The 20,503-nt window shown below is 37.1% G+C and overlaps 1 protein-coding gene across 4 annotated transcripts in view; it reads right to left on the bottom strand.

Moving 5' to 3' along the window:
- LOC150085171 (5-taurinomethyluridine-[tRNA] synthase subunit MTO1, mitochondrial) overlaps positions 1-20,503 on the bottom strand; it is a 421,026-nt gene that overhangs the window by 133,063 nt on the left and 267,460 nt on the right. For all 4 annotated transcript variants that reach the window (XM_090373908.1, XM_090373907.1, XM_090373910.1 and 1 more), the window contains exons 17-18: positions 11,734-11,841; positions 2,683-2,769 (exon numbers count right to left, since the gene is read on the bottom strand). In XM_090373908.1, coding sequence (XP_090230034.1) covers positions 2,683-2,769; positions 11,734-11,841 — 195 coding nt within the window. The remainder of the gene's footprint in view (positions 1-2,682; positions 2,770-11,733; positions 11,842-20,503) is intronic.

Genomic DNA, 20,503 nt, shown 5'->3' with positions numbered 1-20,503 from the left:
TAACTCAGAGTAAAGTGGAGAAAAATGGTTGAAGATAAACACAAGAAAGGCACCTGGGGTGGATGAAATCTATACAGTTATATTAAAGGAGGCGGTAAACGAAGTAAGCAAACCCTTAGCCATAATTATGAGAGCTTCCCTGGACTCAGGGGAGGTACCCATGGACTGGAGATGTGCAAATGTGACCCCAATCCACAAAGATCAAAGGGGGAGACAGTTAATTACAGACCTGTTAGTTTAACTTCTGTTGCAGGGAAATTAATGGAGGCACTGGTTAAAGAAGCTTTGCAAGATCATCTAGACAAGACTTCAGCTCGGACACAACATGGGTTTGTTAAGGGGAAGTCATGTCTGACAATTTGATTGGATACTATGAAGTAGTCACAAAGGAACTGGATGTAAAGAATAACTTTGATATCAAATATGTGGATCTTAGAAAGGCCTTTGATACTGTTGCACAAACTGGAGCAGTGTGGCATTGGAGGCAAATTGCTGCTATGGATAAAGGGATGGTTGAGTAGGAGAAGACAGAGAGTGGTAATTAATGGACACTGCTCTTCATGGACTAATGTTATTAGTGCAGTCCCTCAGGGTTCAGTGTTGGGTCCATTAATGATAAATAAATCAATATCATTTATTTATAAATGATATTGATGATGGTATAACAAGCTTAATGTCCAAGTTTGCAGACGATACGAAGGTTGGCAGGGTTGTTAATGACACTAATGACAGTAAACTGCTGCAACAGGATCTAGAAAAGTTGAGCAGATGGGCTGAGAGGTGGCAAATGAAGTTTAACATTGATGCCCAGAGTAATGTATCAACTCTGTGGTACCACACTGACATTGGTAGAGAATGACAAGGACCTGGGAGTAATTGTGCAGGCAGATATGAAGTTTTCTGAGCAGTGCAGACAGTCTGCAAGAGTAGCTCATGGTGTCTTGTCAATGATATACAGGAATTTTTCTAGCAGGGATAAGGAGGTGATTATCCCCTTGTATAAGGCAATGGTCAGGCCACACCTTGAGTACCATATACAGGACTGGAATCCTCATTTTAAGAAGGATGTAGGGCTGTTGGAACGAGTACAGAGAAGGGCAACAAGATTAGTGAACAGAACAAAGGGTTGCTCTTACGAAGAAAGGCTTATGTTTTGCAAATTACAGTGTCTGTAGACTAGGCACCTGCGAGGTGATCTGATTGAGGTGTATAAAGCCTTGAATGGTTTGAGTACACTCAATGCTGATGGGATTCTTCCCTCTTGCTCAGAATAATCACCTGAGAAGGCATAAATTGAAATTGAGGAAATATGGTTGCAGGATAGATGTGTGGAAGTTTGCCTTTAGCCAGCGGGTGATTGATTGCTGGAACAAACTTACATCTGTGATTGTAGAAGTTGATAGCTTAAATAGATTCAAGGCAGAACTTGACAAACATTTGGAGCGAGGGGATGGGTGAAATAAAAGGGTTTTTTTTTTTTTTTTTTTTGGCTGATGCTATATAAACTTGCTTTTTTGCATCATGTGCCCTTGCTAATGCTAATAATGCTAATAAAAAAAAACAAGGCTTATGGACAAATCACAAAAAATATTACTCAAAATTTAAACATATTTAGTAATGTTCTTGTTTGTACTCTGGCATGACCACCACCAGGTGAATGGAGTTTTTCAATAAGTCAACTAATACAAACGTTAATCCTATTTAGCAGTCACAGACTTGAACCCCAGTCCACTCAAAGAATGTGTGCTACTGCACTCACGCTCCTGACCACTCGGCTATATCAAGCCTAACACAAAAGATAGCACAGTTTGAATACATGTTAAATTCATATTTAATAATGAAATAATACTGTAAATTTAGCACTTTCTTTGAAGGATGTTTAAAAATAGTGCAACAGATGTTTTGGGATGGGAAAGAGAATCTGTGCATTTCCCAATAATGGAACATAGCATTAATAAATGCACAATAATTGTTTCTGAGAATTTTCGGTATTTTCTTGAGGCAAAGCATAGCTGTCTGTATATTGCTATATGGATAAAAGCCACAAATAGTAAACAAATTTCTTTAAGGATGCCAAATAATATTAAAACCATTATATATTTTTCTGAAGGTTGCAGTTCAAGTATCAAAGAGCTGCATGCAGCTCATGAGCTACATTTTGGCTACCCCTGGATGATATTAAAGACCAATAACTTGACTCAGCATGTCTATTAGACCAGATTCTCCCAAAAAAAAAAAAAACACTTTTCATAATTACAATAAGTTTAACTGCCACATAATATTAATCTCATTCTCCCAAATAATTAATAATGCCAGAACATATCCTAACAAAATTCCATTATTAATATACTATTGCATACTTGTGTTCAGCTTTTATATTTGATTTATCAAATTTAGTTTTTTTTTTTTTTTTATTGATTTCTGTTCAGCTTTTATATCTCTCATACAAGACTGGCAATAATAGCAAATAAAGAATGAGTGGCCAGTTCACAAAGACAAACTAGGTGGTTGGCTAGGGAAAAAAAAAAAAAAAAAAAAAACCAAGTCTACATCTACCCTTGGATTTGGGGGGGCACCAACTGCATGATTCACCTAAGGCACTAGTTCCTGGCAGCTAGCCTGGAGCACTTATGATTATATATATATATATAGTTGTGTTAAAGAAAGAAAGAGAATATATACCTGTTCTAAACCTGAGCAGATATCCTTGCACTCCTCTGCTGACAGTAGCCTTGCTTTTTCTAATGCCTTGGCATATGCTAGACTTCCCTAAAATATTCAGAAACAAAAAATTAGGCAAAGGATGCAAATACTGTGAAAATACAATTTTTGAAGAAATATGTTCTATTTTATATTCTGGCATGACTACCAGGTCAGAGGAGTTTACAGCAAATCATGAATACAATTATTAAATACATTTGGCACTACATGCAGGCTTGAAACATAGTCCACTTAGTCCACTCTGAGTGCATGCATACTTTTGTGCCTAACCATTCAATGTAGCACATTTATTGGAAAACCAAAGGTCAGACAAAGGATGAGAAGGAATAGAATTTAGAAAGTGGAATAAAAGATTTCATCCCTAAAAGAATAATTTCACTGCCACGATATGAGAAAATATTAGAATTCACACAGATATCCCACTTTGCTTGCTTGTAATTGACTAAAAATATATTAGCTTTCATATTTGGGCTGCACTTTTGCTGCAGAAATTTTGATGTATGTTACATTAATTAGATTAATGTAAACTATTAATATTAGATTAACTGGAGACTTTAACTTCTGTTAAAATGGCACTGAGAGATTATAATCACAGGTAGCATTTTCACAACTGTTGGTCAAAGAGAGACATTAAAAGGCACCAAGTTAGGTAGATGTGTGTGTGTGTGTGTGTTAAGCACCAAAGCAAATCAGGCTATGAGACAACAGTATATTTTGTTTGTAACTACATGGATCCTTCAGTCAGCTTGCTGTTTGTTATATTGTAAAACCAGAGTTTCCAGGAGAAAAAGTATACAACCCTGGTCTGAGACTAACAGTCACATTGTGAAAAAGTGCATAAAAATTCCTTGCATCAGTGTCAGGATTTGAGCTAACCCCTTTACATTTTAAGCCTGCTACTAATTTGCTGACACTGTCAATTGGCAGCCATCTGTTATTGTGGAAGTGGGTGGTTTGAATAAATTCAAGGAAGAACTAGACAAATTCTCAGAGGATATAGATGAGAGAAGTGTGTAGTATTTTTTTTTTTTTAATGATGCTCATATAGCATCAGTCAAAAGAGCATGAGCTTACTTTCTTGCATCATTTGCCACCACCACCACCACTACTACTACTAATATTACTTGAATTAACCATTAATTCATCCCTTAGAAGGTTCAAACAGCAAATCTCAGAAACTAAACCTCAAGAACACTTTAGGACCTGGGGACATATAAGGCCCTGAAAAAGATGAATAAAAGAATTACATTCTAACTTGCAATGGGAACAGGGAACAGGAATTCTTAAGACTAGATTTCACAAAGTTTACCTTCAGACAGCACGACACATATCACTAGAATAAACTGCCTTTGAAGGTTGCTGAGATGGAGAATTCAAAAAAGTACAAGCTGGAATTAGTCATTTTTGGGTGATGACATGAATGGGGAAAGGTGGTTTTTTTTGCTTTTTTTTTTTTACAATACAGAATAGGATCACTTTCTTGTAGGGATTCATTTATAAATTTGCAAAGCCCTAGACAAAAGATGAATAATTTCTCCTACAAAAGGAAACTAGGAAAATTTTCTCAAATAATGATACTTCAAACACCAATTTGAAACTATATCTTATTATGAAAATGGTACATTGTCGGTTGTAACAAGAATTTTATATTTTACATTTTTTATTCTATAGCAACATTCCGTAGCCAGGTGGGCAGGAGCAGCAGTGCGTAGCACATGCTTCCTGATTAGACCTGGGTTTGAGACCGTGACTACCAAATACAGAGGATGTGGAAGGTCAGGGAATGATCACCGCATATCCCCAGCCTGGATAAAGGGTGAGGGTTGGCGTCAGGAAGGGAATCCGGCCATAAAAATTTCATGCCAAAACAGTAAAAATGCTGACCTCATATATATAATGGGAACACGGCGAGGACAAAAAAAAAGAAAAAAAATTCTATAGCAACACTTAAATGTGCCTAATTTCAAAAGGCAGTGAATTAATGCAATAGAACCAAGGATAGGCATTTTGAGAAACCCTGAAAAATTACAAGGCCTAGATGATTAATGAACTTCTCTAGACATAAATTCAACTCTCTTCCCTGCATAATTTAGCAATTCTAATACTAATGCTAAATAAACTTTTTTTTAGCAGACTCAACTGTTTTAAGGCACATACCAATGAAAATAAACACAAAATGAACACCTTATTCAAAAAATCTAAACATAATAATTTAAGAGTGGGATGGTTTAAGGATGCTTGTACTTCAGTTATTACTGACTTAAGTTTTAAGTCTTAGATTTTTGAATAAATTTAATGAAATTGAGTTCACATTACATTGCTAGTTTTTTGTTTCTAATGATCAGACAGAGGATTTTTAAAAAATGCATATTCAATAAATATTTCATTTTTAAAAGCATAATTTGAATAAAAATGTATGAAGCATATTTTTCAAACTTTGCTTATGAAGAGGACAACTGATTTCAACCAACTTCATCCACTAGAAGGCCAAGTCACATTAGACATAGAATACAAATTCTTTCTGAAAACAAAATGAAAATGAAGCAAATAAAACCAAAATTGTTGGTTTTTTTTTTTTTTTTTTGAAATTCTGAATTGTTTTGTGAAATATTTGATCCTATTTGATTAATGATTAATGAGCCATGCCTAATGGGAAAAAAATACTTTGTCATTCATTATTATTATTAGCACTAGCAAATGATGCAAGGAAGCAAGCTTATATAGACCCCAAAAAACTACCCAATGAGCAATACCTAATGGAAAAGAATACTTTGTCATTTATTATTAGCAGTACTGGCAAATGATGACAAAGCAAGCTTATACAGCATCACCCAAAACAAAAAAAAAAAAAAAAAAACACTACCCACCTTGTCTGTCCATCCTTTCTAATAATTAATAGTGAATAAGAGGAATTACCTCAATAGTGGCCTGTAGAACACTTTGAGTCTAACTCTCTCTCCGTTATTCAAATGAATATAAAAATCATATACAGTAATACCCCGATTTACGCGAACTCGAAGTTAAGTGGTTCTTGATTTTTTCTATTGGTGTATATCTAAAATTAGCTTACCAGTGATTTGGAAGTCAAATCATAAAGCTTGGGTGACAGCTTCCATTTTTGAGGACTGGTTTGGTCACCACTTTATACCCGAAGTCGAACGTTATTGCAAGTCTAAACAGATTCCATTTAAAATAATGCTTCTTATTGCCAATGCACCTGGTCACCCTCCTACCACCCTAATTAATTTCGACCCACGTGTGAAAGTTGGGTTTTTGCCTCCAAACACAACCAGCTTGCTTCAACCGACGGACCAGGGAGTCATCAAAACATTCAAGGCTTACTACACAAGGCGTTTGTTTGCACATCTGAATGAAGCTATGAGACAAAATAGTGAGATATCTGTTAATGACTTTTGGAAACAATTCAATGTTTTAAATGCCGTAAGAATCATTGAAGAATCTTGGGATGAAATTCACAAAAAAGCATTGAATGGTGTCTGGAAGTAACTTTGTCCATTTTTTTTTTAAAACCAAGACGAAAACAACGCCAGAAACTGATCATATCACTCATGTGATAGAAGAAGTTGTTAATCTTGCCAGGCAATTAGATTTGGAAGTCAGTGGTGATGATGTCCACGAGCTGTTGGATTCACATAGTCAGGAGCTGACAATGAATGAGCTCATAGAGATGCGTGAGCAAAACGTCACTGAAGTATCCAACACTTCAGACACAGTTCCATCAGAAAAGCACATGACAATTGCAAGCTTGACAGAAGGTCTCAGCTCAACTGAAAAGGGCTTAAAAATTTTAGAAAACAGACTCCAACGAAGAAAGTGTTAGAGCTACAAAGCAAGGAATAAAAAAATTATTAGCTTGCTACGAAAAAATTCTGCATGAAAAAAGAAGGCGCGCTGTGTCGTCAGATGAATTTGTTAGATTTTATGAAGCCATCGAAATAACTTTTTTATGTAACTCATTTTTTAATACATATTTTGTATTAATATGTATAAAGAACTGCAATTTTATTAAATATTTTTCTTCTAAACTAGTGTTTTTGAGTCCTTGGTCCCAATTAAACAAAATATATATGTATTTATATGCAAAGTTGTACCCCAAATTACGCGAATTCGACTTAAGCGAATTTCGTCGGACCCACCTATCGCGTAACTTCGGGGTATTACTGTATATGAATTCTACATATTTTCTTTGAGTGAAATAATATATTTCACTCAAAGAAAATCGATGATCTAATACTTCTGGAATCAAAGGTCTAAGAGTCCCAAACACAACCCCAAAAAACATCAAACCACCAACCAATATCCATAAGTGAAAGAAGCAATTAAGTCCATTAATTAAAAATGAAAGCTGAAAAGATATTAAAAAATTTTGCTACTTTCCTGAAGTGAACAAAGGTTTTCGATATTGGTCCTTGATCACAGAAATAGTAAAGCACGTAGTGCATTACGGAATTTAAAATAGAGAGATTAGTTGTTATCTTGGAGCATATGAAGGACCAAAAATCTGAAACAGGATAGAGGCAACACATGTTAATCGAATTTTGGTGAAGTTTAATTTCAAGGGTCTCTGGTATTTATAACTTTGTGTAATTATATTGAATGTTAAGTATTTTAGCTTCGTTGAACAGAAAGGCATGGCCTTCATTGACTGTATGGAAGTCTAATTCCGAAGTTGAGGAATGGGAAGCAAGGACAGATGCTGAATGTTGCTTAACTCTCATATCAAGAGTACATTGTGTGGAGCCTTGATATGCCAAAATCACAGTCTTTACAAGATATGTTATAAACTAAATCATTAATTTGGAATGCAAAGGAAGACTTGAGTGAACAATTGTTTAGAATTGCATGTAATTTCTTTGTAGGCTTGGATACAATTTTGAATTCTGTATCTTCAAAAAGTCTGTTCAGCTGGTTGTATCACTGTTCTATGTATGAAATGGAAATAAAATATTTTTTACAGTATTGTAACTGTTGGCTAGTTTAGTGTTATGTAACCTACTTTCTGCTTGTACTCTTATTTTGGTTGATTTAGTTGATTATGGATAGGGGATAACCCCTATTTTGAAATCTGTTTGTTAATATTTGTAACTCAGTGTTTAAGGCCAATTCAGATTTAGAATATGTGTAAGCATTGAGTCTGCTTTTTGTTTAATGACACCCCTATTTTTTTGAAGGTCTCAACAATGTTATAATTTAGACTTTTAAACAAAAGTGAGATTTGGTCTCTTGTTAAGATGTATGAAGAAAGATTTGTAACATGTGGATGTTCAGACATGTCACAAGTCAAATGGGGATATTCAGAGGGATACCTTAATTGATATATATAGTAGAAGTTATTGAGCATAGTAGCTCTGTTATTTATAAAAATCCCTTCAAATAATATGTCTAATTCTTCCTTAAAGTTATTCAAGCTACCACTTCCACAACACCAGATGGTAATTTGTTCAAACAATCAATTACTGTCTAGCTGAAAGCCAATTTTCACACATCCTGCAGCCATTCTTTTTCAATTTAAGTTTATGTCCCCTTTTGTGTATTGTTTGAGAAAGAGTTACATGACCATTAACATTAATTCAATTGGGTGTCCTCATAGAGCATCATTTTCAAGCATTGCAATTTGTAGAACCAAAGTCTTTTGTGGTATGCATACCCCTTTCTGTTCTTGACTAATTTAATTTAGTTGTTCTTCTTTGTGCCCATTCCAAGAGAACCACATCTTTCTTAAAATCAGGCTTTCCAGACCTGTATGCAAATCAGATTGTCTTATAATGGGGGAATTTAACTTCCCAGATATTGATTGGAACTTATGGATTGGTCACTCACACACTAGCAAGGTCTTTTGTGGATTTCTTTGATGATTGTTTTCTACATCAGTATGTTCGAGAGGCAACCAGAGAAAGAAATATTCTTGATCTCATTATCAGCAGGGATTCTTCATTCATTAAGAATCTGCAGTTAAAGGAACCACAAGGTGGCAGTGATCACAGTGTGCTGATGAGAGATTTACTCAAAGATGTAACTACCATCAGGGTTTTTTGCTTTTGTAAAGGTAACTATGGTGGTCTCAGACTGTTTTAAATTCTGTACAGCGGGATCAACTGATGATGTTACCAACGTCGAATTCTAAATGGGAAGCCTTCAGGGACATAATCTTGCAGGCTACTAGGCTTTTCATTCCAATTAAGAAATACTGTTCAAGGTTCAGGCCTAAATGGATGTCAGATGAATTAATGAGGCCCATGGCAGAGAAGAAAAATGTATAGGATGCATATAAATTATTGGGTGACACAGAAGCCTATGACAGATATAAGCTTGTCTGTAATCAAGTCACAAAGGTTAGGCAGGTGAAGGCAGATTATGAGAAATATTTGGCAAAAGATGTAAATAAAAACAGCAAAGAGTTATTTACTTAGCTAAACCTAAATGGAAGTGGATGAATCAAACTGGTCCATTTTATATCGATGGTTCGGCTATTGATATCCTGCTCAGGTAGCTGACGAACTGAATGAGTATTTTACATCTACATTCATACATGAGAAGTTATTCAGGGAAGGGAATGCCAGAAGTTTATCAAACTGATTTTGTCCTAACTGAGAGCAAAGTGGAGGGAAAATTGTTGAAGTTAAACATAAGAAAGGTACCTGGTGTGGTGGGATCTATCCAGTTATAATAAAGGAGGCAGCAAAGGAAGTAAGAAAACCCTTAGCCATTATTATGAGGGATTCCTTGGACTCGGGGGAGGTCCCGATGTATTGGAGATGTGCAAATGTGTCCCCAATTCACAAAGGTGGATCAAAGGGTGACGTGAGTAATTACAGACCTGTTCGTTAAACTTCAGTTCTGGAGAAATTAATGGAAGCACTGGTCAAAGAAGCACTGCAGGTTCATCTAGACAAGACTGCAGTTCTAGTTCAGACACAGCATCGGTTCTTTAAGGGGACGTCTTCTCTGACAAATTTTATTGAATACTATGATGTGGTCACAAAGGAACTGGATGAAAAAAAATAATTTTGATATCATATACTTGGATTTTAAGAAAGCCTTTGATACTGTTGCACACAGAAGACTACTTACTGTACAAATTGGAGCAGTATGCCATTAAGGACAAACTGCTGCTATAGATAAAGGGATGGTTGAGTGGGAGAAGACAGAGAGTGGTAATCAATGGACACTGCTCTTCATAGACTAATGTTATTAGTGGATTCCCCCAGGGTTCAGTGCTGGGCACATTGTTTTTTTTTCTGTATTTATTAATTATATTGATGAAGGTATATCAGGCTTAATCATCCAAGTTTGGAGATGATATGAAGGTTGGCATTTTTGTTAATGACTAATGACAGTATGCTACTGCAACATGATCTAGAAAAGTTGATCAGATGGGCTAAGGGGTGGCAACTGAAGTTTAACATTAACAAATATCAAGTACTGCATATGAGTAGCAGTAACCTCAGAGTAATGTATCAGCAATGATTCTCTACTACACTCAGGATGGTAGAGAATCAAATGGACCTGAGGTAATTGTGCAATCAGATATGAAGTTTTCTGAGCAGTGCAGACAGTCTACAAGAGGAGCTCATCGTGTCTTGTCAATGATATACAGGAATTTTTCTAGCAAGGATAAGAAGGTGATTATCCTCTTGTATAAGGCAATGGTCAGGCCACGCCTTGAGTACTGTGTAGAGGTCTGGAGTCCTCATTTTAGGAAGGTTGTAGAGCTGCTGGAATGAGTACAGAGAAGGGCAACAAGATTGGTGAAAGGGACAAAGGATTGCTCTTATGAAGAAAGGCTTATAGTTCCACAAACTGCTATGTCTGGAGACTAGGCACCTGCAAGATGATCTGATTGACATGTATAAGGCTTTGAATGGTTTGCGCAAGCTCAATGCTGATGGGATTCTTCCTCTTTCCCAGATTAATCACCTGAGGGGACATAAATTAAAATGAAGAAAGATATTTGTAGAATAGAAGTGTGGAAATTTGCCTTTAGCCAACAGGTGGTTGATCGCTGGAACAAACTCCCATCTGCCATTGTGGAAGCTGATCGATTAAATAAATTCAAGGAAGAACTAGACAAACATTTGGAGTGAATGGATGGGTGAAATGGGAAGGGGTTTTTTTTTTTTTTTTTGGCTCATACTGTATAAGCTTGCTTTCTTGCATCAGATGCCTTTACTAATGCTAATATTCAAGAAGCAGCTTAACCAACCATTGCATTATTCAATGGGATAATCGCCTCCTTGTCCCTACTGGAGAAGTTCCTAGCTATCATTGACAGAACCCCATGAGCTATTCTACCAGCCTGTCTGCACTGCTCAGAGACCTTCATCAGATTGCACAATTATCTCTAGGTTTCTTTCATTCTCCACCAGCTTGAGTGCAATACTACCTAATTGTTATGCTATTCTCTCATTACTGCTACTCATATGCAGTAGCTTATATTTACCAATATTAAACTTCAATTGCCACTTTTCAGCTGATCTGCCTAATTTATCTGTCTTCTTGAAGTACCTTGCGTGTGCCTTGATTCCTCTGATTGCCAACCTTTGTATCAACTGCAAATTGAGACAATAGGCCTGATATGTCTTCATCAATATGATTAATAAATACTGTAAACAGTAAAGGGCCCAGCAGTGAACCTTGAGAGATTCCACTAATAACATTAGTCCAAGAATGAAACGGCAATGGATGAGAGGAAACAGTTACTTTACAACAGAAAGAAATGTAATATTTTGTTAGGTTTGTTCAAAGGAAATGAACTGTGTTAAAAAAAATTCCAGTTGATTCAATATGAGGAACTTTTAGCAGTGCTGCTCAAAAATACCGTGAAGGAGAATAAATGGAAATATACTGACTATATGTTTATTTCCTAAAAAAAGCTTGGGAATCACTGATATAGCAGAAAATATATTTATTTATCTCTACTGAATATTTTATACTGTAGTACCAGAAGAATTTTTTTTTTATTATAATGGAGTTGAAAATATAAAAACATACTTTAATATCTGCATCCCAGAGTCGTTGATCAAATTTAAGTGAAGCATTGAACTGTTCCATTATAGGATCAAGTCTTTTATGGAATCTGCCTCCCCACAGTTTAGCCTCCTAAAAAAAAAAAGAAAATAAACAAGTAATAATAAATATGATATTTGGTTAAATTTCAACACATCTGATATTAAGCATGAATAAGAAGTTTGAATTTGATGTTAATACGAAAAAAATTAAAAGTATCATTTGAAAAAGGCTTACAACAAAACTTTACCTTTACTTATTCAGCTTTGTGAATTGAATTTTTTCAATGCTTTTGCAATTGGTATTCTTTCATTACGTGGAAAATTATGTTCTTTCATTACACAGAAAAATATATGCAGTAACACAAACAGCTTGCATTACTATTTCTTCAGAAGGGAAAACAGTGATGATAACTATTCATTATCTGAAAACAAATAACTCATAAATAAAGACAACAAATTTTTGCCTAAAAGCAAAAGTAAAAAAATTTCTGGTAAAAAAAAAAAAAACACACAGTGAATTTTATTCACTGTATCTTTTGTTTCTTTTTACAGTGAAATCCCTACTATAGATACAGTAAAATCTCTCTCTCTATATAGCAGACACCACTCGGGCAGAAGAAAGTGTCCTGATATATGGAGATATCTGCTATTGGGAGGTTCTGCTTTGCTGATGTCAGTGTGCATGTATTCAGTTTTAATAAAGAGGAAAAATGAAATTCACTGTAACTGGTTACTGTTTTATTGCTTATCATTATACATTTGTGTTTCAATTAACTTTTAAAAAATAATGCATAATTAAGTTTTAATAAATAAAACTTTTATTTGTTTAATTATTATAAACCATCATTAACTTTTAGTAAAAAATTAATATAAATTACTTTCTTTTAGAGTATTTCATTTAAGCAATTTTATTTGCATTGTGGATAATTAGATAGCTCACTAGTTTTACTCCATATTCATAATTTTTTTGCTCTATACCCATAGAATTCTTTTAATGTGTTTAGGTAATCTACTGCATCAGTATATTTTTTTTAATTTGGGGTCACGCTGCTGTTCATCCTTTTCAGGTTCTTCATCTTCCTCTTCTTCCATAAATTCTTCATTATTCATAAATTCACTTACAATTTCCTTTACTTCAGTGCTTATGCTTTCCACCACTATTAGAGTCTACAAAAACATATTCATCACCAATCAGTGAAGAATTTCCTTGAGTCCATAGCAAGCTATTAAGTACAGATGCATCAGCTGCATCTGCAAAGTTACTATCACTCAAATCAAATCCTGCTTTGTGGAACCAGATTTTAATTGTAGAGGGGCTCACTGCATTCCATGCTGGATAACTAAATCCAGAACTAATCCAGATTATAGCTTGTAGTACATTTATACTTTTGCAAAGTTTTGAACAACTTTTTTTCTTCATCAAGTTTTGAAATCAGGTGTTTAAGAACCATTTGTCGATTTCACCTTAAAGTCTGCAATTATTCCCTTGATCTAGTGGTTGAGAAATGGATGTGACACTGGAAGGAAAAAAATTTGTTTCAACAATATTCAGTTTTATTTGAGGGTGAGATATGACATTGCCAAGAAATAAAATATCTTTTCTATTCTGTAAAATCACTCTTTTATCCAACTGGATCAGCCATTCTGTCATTATCTCCCTAGTCATCCAAGTCCTATTAATTTCCAATGTAGATTGAGTTCGCTTAAATCCAAACCTTTAAAACACCATGGATTCATAGATTTGCCTATAACAAGAGGTATTTCACAAGTGCCCATCAAGCCTGTACACAAAAATACAGTTAGATACTCCTTTGCCACTTTACCTCCAGCACGTTTCCCATTGTTTTATCCAGAACTGTGTGGAAAAAAAAAAAAAACAATTTCATCAGCATTCAATTTGTTCTCTGATGAGTAAGCAACAAGTACTGAATGGTTTCCAAATTAACATCAGTAGATATCCCACAAATTGTTTGAAGGAAATATTGTGACATCTACAAAACTTACCTAACCAACCATTAGATGCTTTAAGATCAATGGTCGCAATTTCTTTAGCAGTTTCTAAAGCTTTGGTTTGAATCATAGGCCCAGAGATGGGAATGTTTTGACCGTGTACCTGACTAAACCACACAAATGTCAATTTGTCAAACAAAGCACCTTTACCCTGAGAAAATGTATAGTACTGTTACCCATTTCCATTTTCCCGCCACTATTTTGACAAAATTTCTTGATTTTCAATAATTGCTGCTGCTGAAGTCTTTCCAAATTTAAAATGATTGGTTAACTCCACACTTTACTTTTCTAGAATATTCTACCACTTCTGCTTTTTCTTTCAAACTTAGCATTAGCATTAGTAGAAGCATATGATGCAAGAAAGCAAGCTTATACAGCATCAGCCAAAGAAAAAAAGAAAAAAAAAACCTTCCCATTTCACCCAACCATTTTCTCCAGTGGTTTGTCTAGTTATACCTTGAATTTATTTAAGCTGTCAATGACATGAAAGTTTATTCCAGCAATCAACCACCTGCTAACTAAAGTCAAATTTCCACACATCTATTCTACAATTGACTTTCCTCAAATTAAATTCATGTCCTCTCAAGCGATTAATCTGGGCAAGAGAAAGAATCTTCACCTTGCTCAAACCATTCAAGGCCTTATATATGTCAATCAGATCACCTTGCAGGTGCCTAGTCTCCAGACACTGTAATTTGCAGAACTTAAACCTTTCTTCGTAAGAGCGACCCTCTGTTCCATTCACTAATCTTGTTGCCTTTCTGTGTACTTGTTCCAGCAGCTCTACATCCTTCCTAAAATAAGACTGCTATATAGTACTCAAGGTGTGGCCTGGTGATTGCCTTATACAAGGGGGTGATCACCTTATCCCTGCTAGAAAAATTCCTGTATATCATTGACAAGACACCATGGGCTACTCTTGCAGACTGTCTACACTACTCGGAAAACTTCAATTTCATATGTGACTGCACAATTACCCTCAGATCCTTTACATTCTCTACCATACAGTTGATATGTTACTCTGGGGTTACTGCTACTCATATGCAGTGCTTTACATTTGTCAATGTTAAACTTCATTTGCCACCTCTCAGCTCATCTGCTGAACTTTTCTAAATTCTGTTGCAGTAGTGTATTGTCATTAGTGTCATTAACAACACTGCCAACTTTTGTATTGTCTGCAAACTTAGTTTGCTGCTTTCAACACATCATACACTCCAAACATCATGTATCAACACATGAACATTGTACCAGTTATTCTGATATGATGGAGACTACATGCCACAATGTTGGTTCAACTCCTGTTATGGTTATAGTTATGATCTCAGTACATGGAAGTTCCATTTACAGAAAATTTCACTGCATTTCATGAGATCACATCCAATGATTCAATCAAAACTTTTAGGCATTAGAAAGTTAGATTCTTCCGTGAACAATAAAGCTGTTTGTAATACAACTGGTATGTCTTGGAAGCTGGTTCCAGGATCCATCCATTAAGCAAGTCAAGAACACCCGTGCAGTCTTCTAAATAATCTGCCTAATCTCTCTCTCTTTGTTTCTTCTGTCTACAGCATTAGCATTAGCATTAGTAGAGGCATTTGATGCAAGAAAGCAAGCTTATGCAGCATCAGCCAAAAAAAAAAAAAAAAAAACCCACTTCCACTTCACCCCTCTGTTCGTTCAAAATACCTGTCCAGCTGAGCCTTAAACTTATTTAGGCTATCAACCTCCACCACAAGGGATGGAAGTCTGTTCCACCAACCAACCACCCGCTGGCTAAAGGCAAATTTCCGCACGTCTATCCTACATCTGTCTTTCCTCAATTTGAATTTATGCCCTCTCAGGTGATTTTTCTGAGCAGGTGCCTAGTCTCCAGACACTGTAATTTGCAGAACTTAAGCCTTTCTTCGTAAGAGCACCCCTTTGTTCCATTCACTAATCTTGTTGCCCTTCTCTGTACTCGTTCCAGCAGCTCTACATCCTTCTTGAAATGAGGCCTCCAGACCTGTATACAGTACTCTAGGTGTGGCCTGACCATTGCCTTATACAATGGAACAATCACCTCCTTATCCCTGCTGGAAAAATTCCTGTATATCATTGACAATACTCCATGAGCTACTCTTGCAGCCCGTCTGCACTGCTCAGAGAACTTCATATCTGCCTGCACAACCACCCCCAAGTCCCTTTCATTCTCTACCACTGTCAGTGTAGTACCACAGAGTTGATACGTTGCTCTGGGGTTGCTGTTTCCCATGTATAGTACTTTACATTTGTCAATGTTAAACTTCATTTGCCACCTCTCAGCCCATCTGCTCAACCTTTCCAGATCCTGTTGCAGCAGCATAGTGTCAGTAGTATCCTTGACAACCCTGCCAACCTGTGTATCGTCTGCAAACTTGGACATTAAGCTTGATATACCATCATCAATATCATTTATAAATACAGAAAACAATAATGGACCCAACACTGAGCCCTGAGGGACTCCACTAATAACATTAGTCCACGATGAGCAGTGTCCATTGATTACCACTCTCTGTCTTCTCCCCCTCAACCACCCCTTTATCCATAGCAGCAATTTGCCTCCAATGTCACACTGCTCCAATTTGTGTAGCAGTCTTCCATGTGCAACAGTATCAAAAGCCTTTCTAAGATCCAAGTATATAATATCAAAGTTATTCCCTGCATCCAGTTCTTTTGTGACTGCATCATAGTATCCAATCAAGTTGGTCAGGCAAGACTTCCCCTTAACAAAACCATGCTGTGTCTGAGCTATAACTGAAGTCTTGTCTAAATGATCCTGCAGTGCTTCTTTAACCAGTGCCTCCATTAATTTTCCTGGAACAGAAGTTAAGCTCACAGGTCTACAATTACTTGTGTCAGCCTTTGATCCTCCTTTGTGAATTGGGGTCACATTTGCACATTTCCAGTCTATGGGTACCTCCCCTAAGTCCAAGGAAGCTCTCATAATTATGGCTAAGGGTTTGCTTACTTCCTTTGCTGCCTCCTTTAATATAACTGGATAGATCCCATCCACCCCGGGTGCCTTTCTTGTGTTTATCTTCAAAAGTTTCTCCTCCACTTTACTCCCAGTTATTTCAAGATTCTGTAGCTTACTGCTAGAGTTGAATACACCTCTGGCATTCCCCTTGCTGAATAACTCCTCCTACAGGGATGGGATACACTTAAATAGAAAGGGTGCAAGAATATTTGCTGATGCTATCGAGGCAGTGTTAGGTGGGTCGGAAAACTGCTAGCTTGGGGGGAGACAAAGACCAATAGATTGACAGTAGCCACTGGCAGAGGTGAAAGAGATTCTTGCACTGCTTCTATTAGAATAAGCAGAAGCCTGAAAAACCAGATGCATGATATTTCAGAGACTGCTGGGAGCCATTGCGGTACAAGTAAACACATGGGTTGTGTTAGGGTAGCTAAGAATAGAAACAGGTGCAGGTATACTTGCGTGTACACCAATGGTAGGAGTTTAGTAAATAAATTTGATGAATTTGAGGTATTGCTCAAAACATCAAAGGCAGATATTGTTGGGATATCAGAGACGTGGTGTCACACAGATATAAGGGATGCAGAACTGGAATTTGGGGAGTACAACGTCTACAGAAAGGATAGACAGGTTAGAAAGGGGGGAGGGGTTATGCTATTAGTTAAGAAACACATAAAAACCAAGTAAGTGAAGCCAGTCAACATTGCTGGACGGTGCAGTGTTGAGTCAGTTTGGTGTGACATACATTGGGAGATCAAAATTGAGAGTAGAAGTGTGCTATTAGCCTAATGACTCTGATGACTATAATAAGAAACTGTACAGGGAAATAGAGTGGGCCAGTAAATCAGAGAGTCTTATAATGGGAGATTTTAATTTCCAAGATATTGACTGGAATTTGGGGGCTGGTCATTCACACACTAGCAGGGCTTTTGTGGATTTATTGGATGATTGTTTTCTACATCAGTATGTTCGGGAGGCAACTAGAGGGAGTAATACTCTTGATTTGATTATCAGCAGTGATTCTTCATGCATTAAGAATCTGCAGATAAATGAACCACTAGGTGGCAGTGATCACAGTGTGCTGAAGTGGGATTTACTCAAAGAGGTAACTACCATTAGGGGTAAAGGGAAGGGTTATTGCTTCCGTAAAGGCGACTACGATGGACTGAGACAGTATTTAAATTCTATACAGTGGGACCAACTGATGATGTTACCAACAGCAAATTCAAAATGGGAAGCATTCAAAGAATTAATCTTGGAAGCTACTAGGCTTTACATACCAACTAAGAAATATTGTTCAAGGTTTAGGCCAAAATGGATGTCAGATGAACTAATGAGGCATATGGCAGAGAAGAAAACTGCATGGGATACTTACAAATTAACACATGACACAGAAGCCTATGATAGATACAAGTTGATATGCAACCAAGTTACAAAGGAGGTTAGGCAGGCGAAGGCAGATTACGAGAAATCCTTGGCAAGGGATGCAAAGAAAAACAGCAAAGAGTTCTTTACTTATGTAAACTCTAGAAGGAAGGGGATGAATCAGATTGGTCCACTTGATATTGATGGGTCAACTGTTGATGACCCTGCTCAGGTAGCTAACTAACTAAATGAATATTTTGCATCGACATTCACACATGAGGAGTTATTCAGCGAGGGGAATGCCAGAGGTGTATTCAACTCTAGCAGTAAGCTACAGAATCTTGAAATAACTGAGAGTAAAGTGGAGGAGAAACTGTTGAAGATAAACACAAGAAAGGCACCCGGGGTGGATGGGATCTATCCAGTTATATTAAAGGAGGCAGCAAAGGAAGTAAGCAAACCCTTAGCCATAATTATGAGAGCTTCCTTGGACTCAGGGGAGGTACCCATGGACTGGAGATGTGCAAATGTGACCCCAATTCACAAAGGAGGATCAAAGGCTGACACAAGTAATTATAGACCTGTGAGCTTAACTTCTGTTCCAGGAAAATTAATGGAGGCACTGGTTAAAGAAGCACTGCAGGATCATTTAGACAAGACTTCAGTTATAGCTCGGACACAGCATGGTTTTGTTAAGGGGAAGTCTTGCCTGATGAATTTGATTGGATATTATGATGCAGTCACAAAAGAACTGGATGCAGGGAATAGCTTTGATATTATATACTTGGATCTTAGAAAGGCTTTTGATACTGTTGCACATGGAAGACTGCTGCACAAATTGGAGCAGTGTGACATTGGAGGCAAATTGCTGCTATGGATAAAGGGGTGGCTGAGGGGGGAGAAGGCAGAGAGTGGTAATCAATGGACACTGCTCATCGTGGACTAATGTTATTAGTGGAGTCCCTCAGGGCTCAGTGTTGGGTCCATTATTGTTTTCTGTATTCATAAATGATATTGATGATGGTATATCAAGCTGAATGTCGAAGTTTGCAGACGATACAAAGGTAGGCAGGGTTGTCAAGGACACTACTGACACTATGCTGCTGCAACAGGATCTGGAAAGGTTGAGCAGATGGGCTGAGAGGTGGCAAATGAAGTTTAACATTGACAAATGTAAAGTACTACACATGGGAAACAGCAACCCCAGAGCAACGTATCAACTCTGTGGTACTACACTGACAGTGGTAGAGAATGAAAGGGACTTGGGGGTGGTTGTGCAGGCAGATATGAAGTTCTCTGAGCAGTGCAGATGGGCTGCAAGAGTAGCTCATGGAGTATTGTCAATGATGTTGTTGTTGTTATTTAGTTTTTAGGAGCATTAGCAACTTAAGGCCATATTGCTCCGGGATATGCGGTGGTCATTCCCTGACCTTTCCGCATCCTCCGTATTTGGTGGTGACGGGCTCGAACCCCGGTCTAATCAAGAAGCATGTGCTACGCACTGCTGCTCCTTCCCACCTGGCTACGGAGGCGCCTGTATTGTCAATGATATACAGGAATTTTTCCAGAAGGGATAAGGAGGTGATTATTCCCTTGTATAAGGCAATGGTCAGGCCTCACCTAGAGTACTGTATACAGGTCTGGAGGCCTCATTTCAAGAAGGATGTAGAGCTGCTGGAACGAGTACAGAGAAGGGCAACAAGATTAGTGAATGGAACAAAGGGGTGCTCTTACGAAGAAAGGCTTAAGTTTTGCAAATTACAGTGTCTGGAGACTAGGCACCAGCGAGGTGATCTGATAGAGGTGTATAAAGCCTTGAATGGTTTGAGCATGCTCAATGCTGATGGGATTCTTCCTCTAGCTCAGAAAAATCACCTGAGAGGGCATAAATTCAAATTGAGGAAAGACAGATGTAGGATAGATGTACAGAAATTTGCCTTTAGCCAGCGGGTGGTTGGTTGGTGGAACAGACTTCCATCCCTTGTAGTGGAGGTTGATAGCCTAAATAAGTTTAAGGCTCAGCTGGACAGGTATTTTGAACGAACAGAGGGGTGAAGTGGAAGTGGGTTTTTTTTTTTTTTTTTGGCTGATGCTGTATAAGCTTGCTTTCTTGCATCAAATGCCTCTACTAATGCTAATGCTAATGCTGTCAGTGGTGTCTCCTCATTAATACTGAGCAGTGTGTGCTGTTTGTATATCTTTCTAATTTCATCCCTCTAAATTTATATTAGCACTCCATTTACGGGACTTCATAGCATTAGTAGAGGCATATAATGCAAAAAAAAACCTTCCCATTTCACATATCCATTTGCTCTAAATGTTTGTCTAGTTCTACCTTGATCTTATTTAAGCTGTCAACTTCTACAACAGATGGAAGTTTGTT

The sequence above is a fragment of the Mastigoproctus giganteus genome, chromosome 5 (genome assembly GCF_048544385.1).
Source record: "Mastigoproctus giganteus isolate SK-2022 chromosome 5, ASM4854438v1, whole genome shotgun sequence".
In the NCBI taxonomy this organism is placed as follows: Eukaryota; Metazoa; Arthropoda; class Arachnida; order Uropygi; family Thelyphonidae; genus Mastigoproctus; species Mastigoproctus giganteus.
The sequence above is the reverse complement of the archived record's forward strand: the minus strand, read 5'-3'. Positions and strand labels throughout refer to the sequence as shown.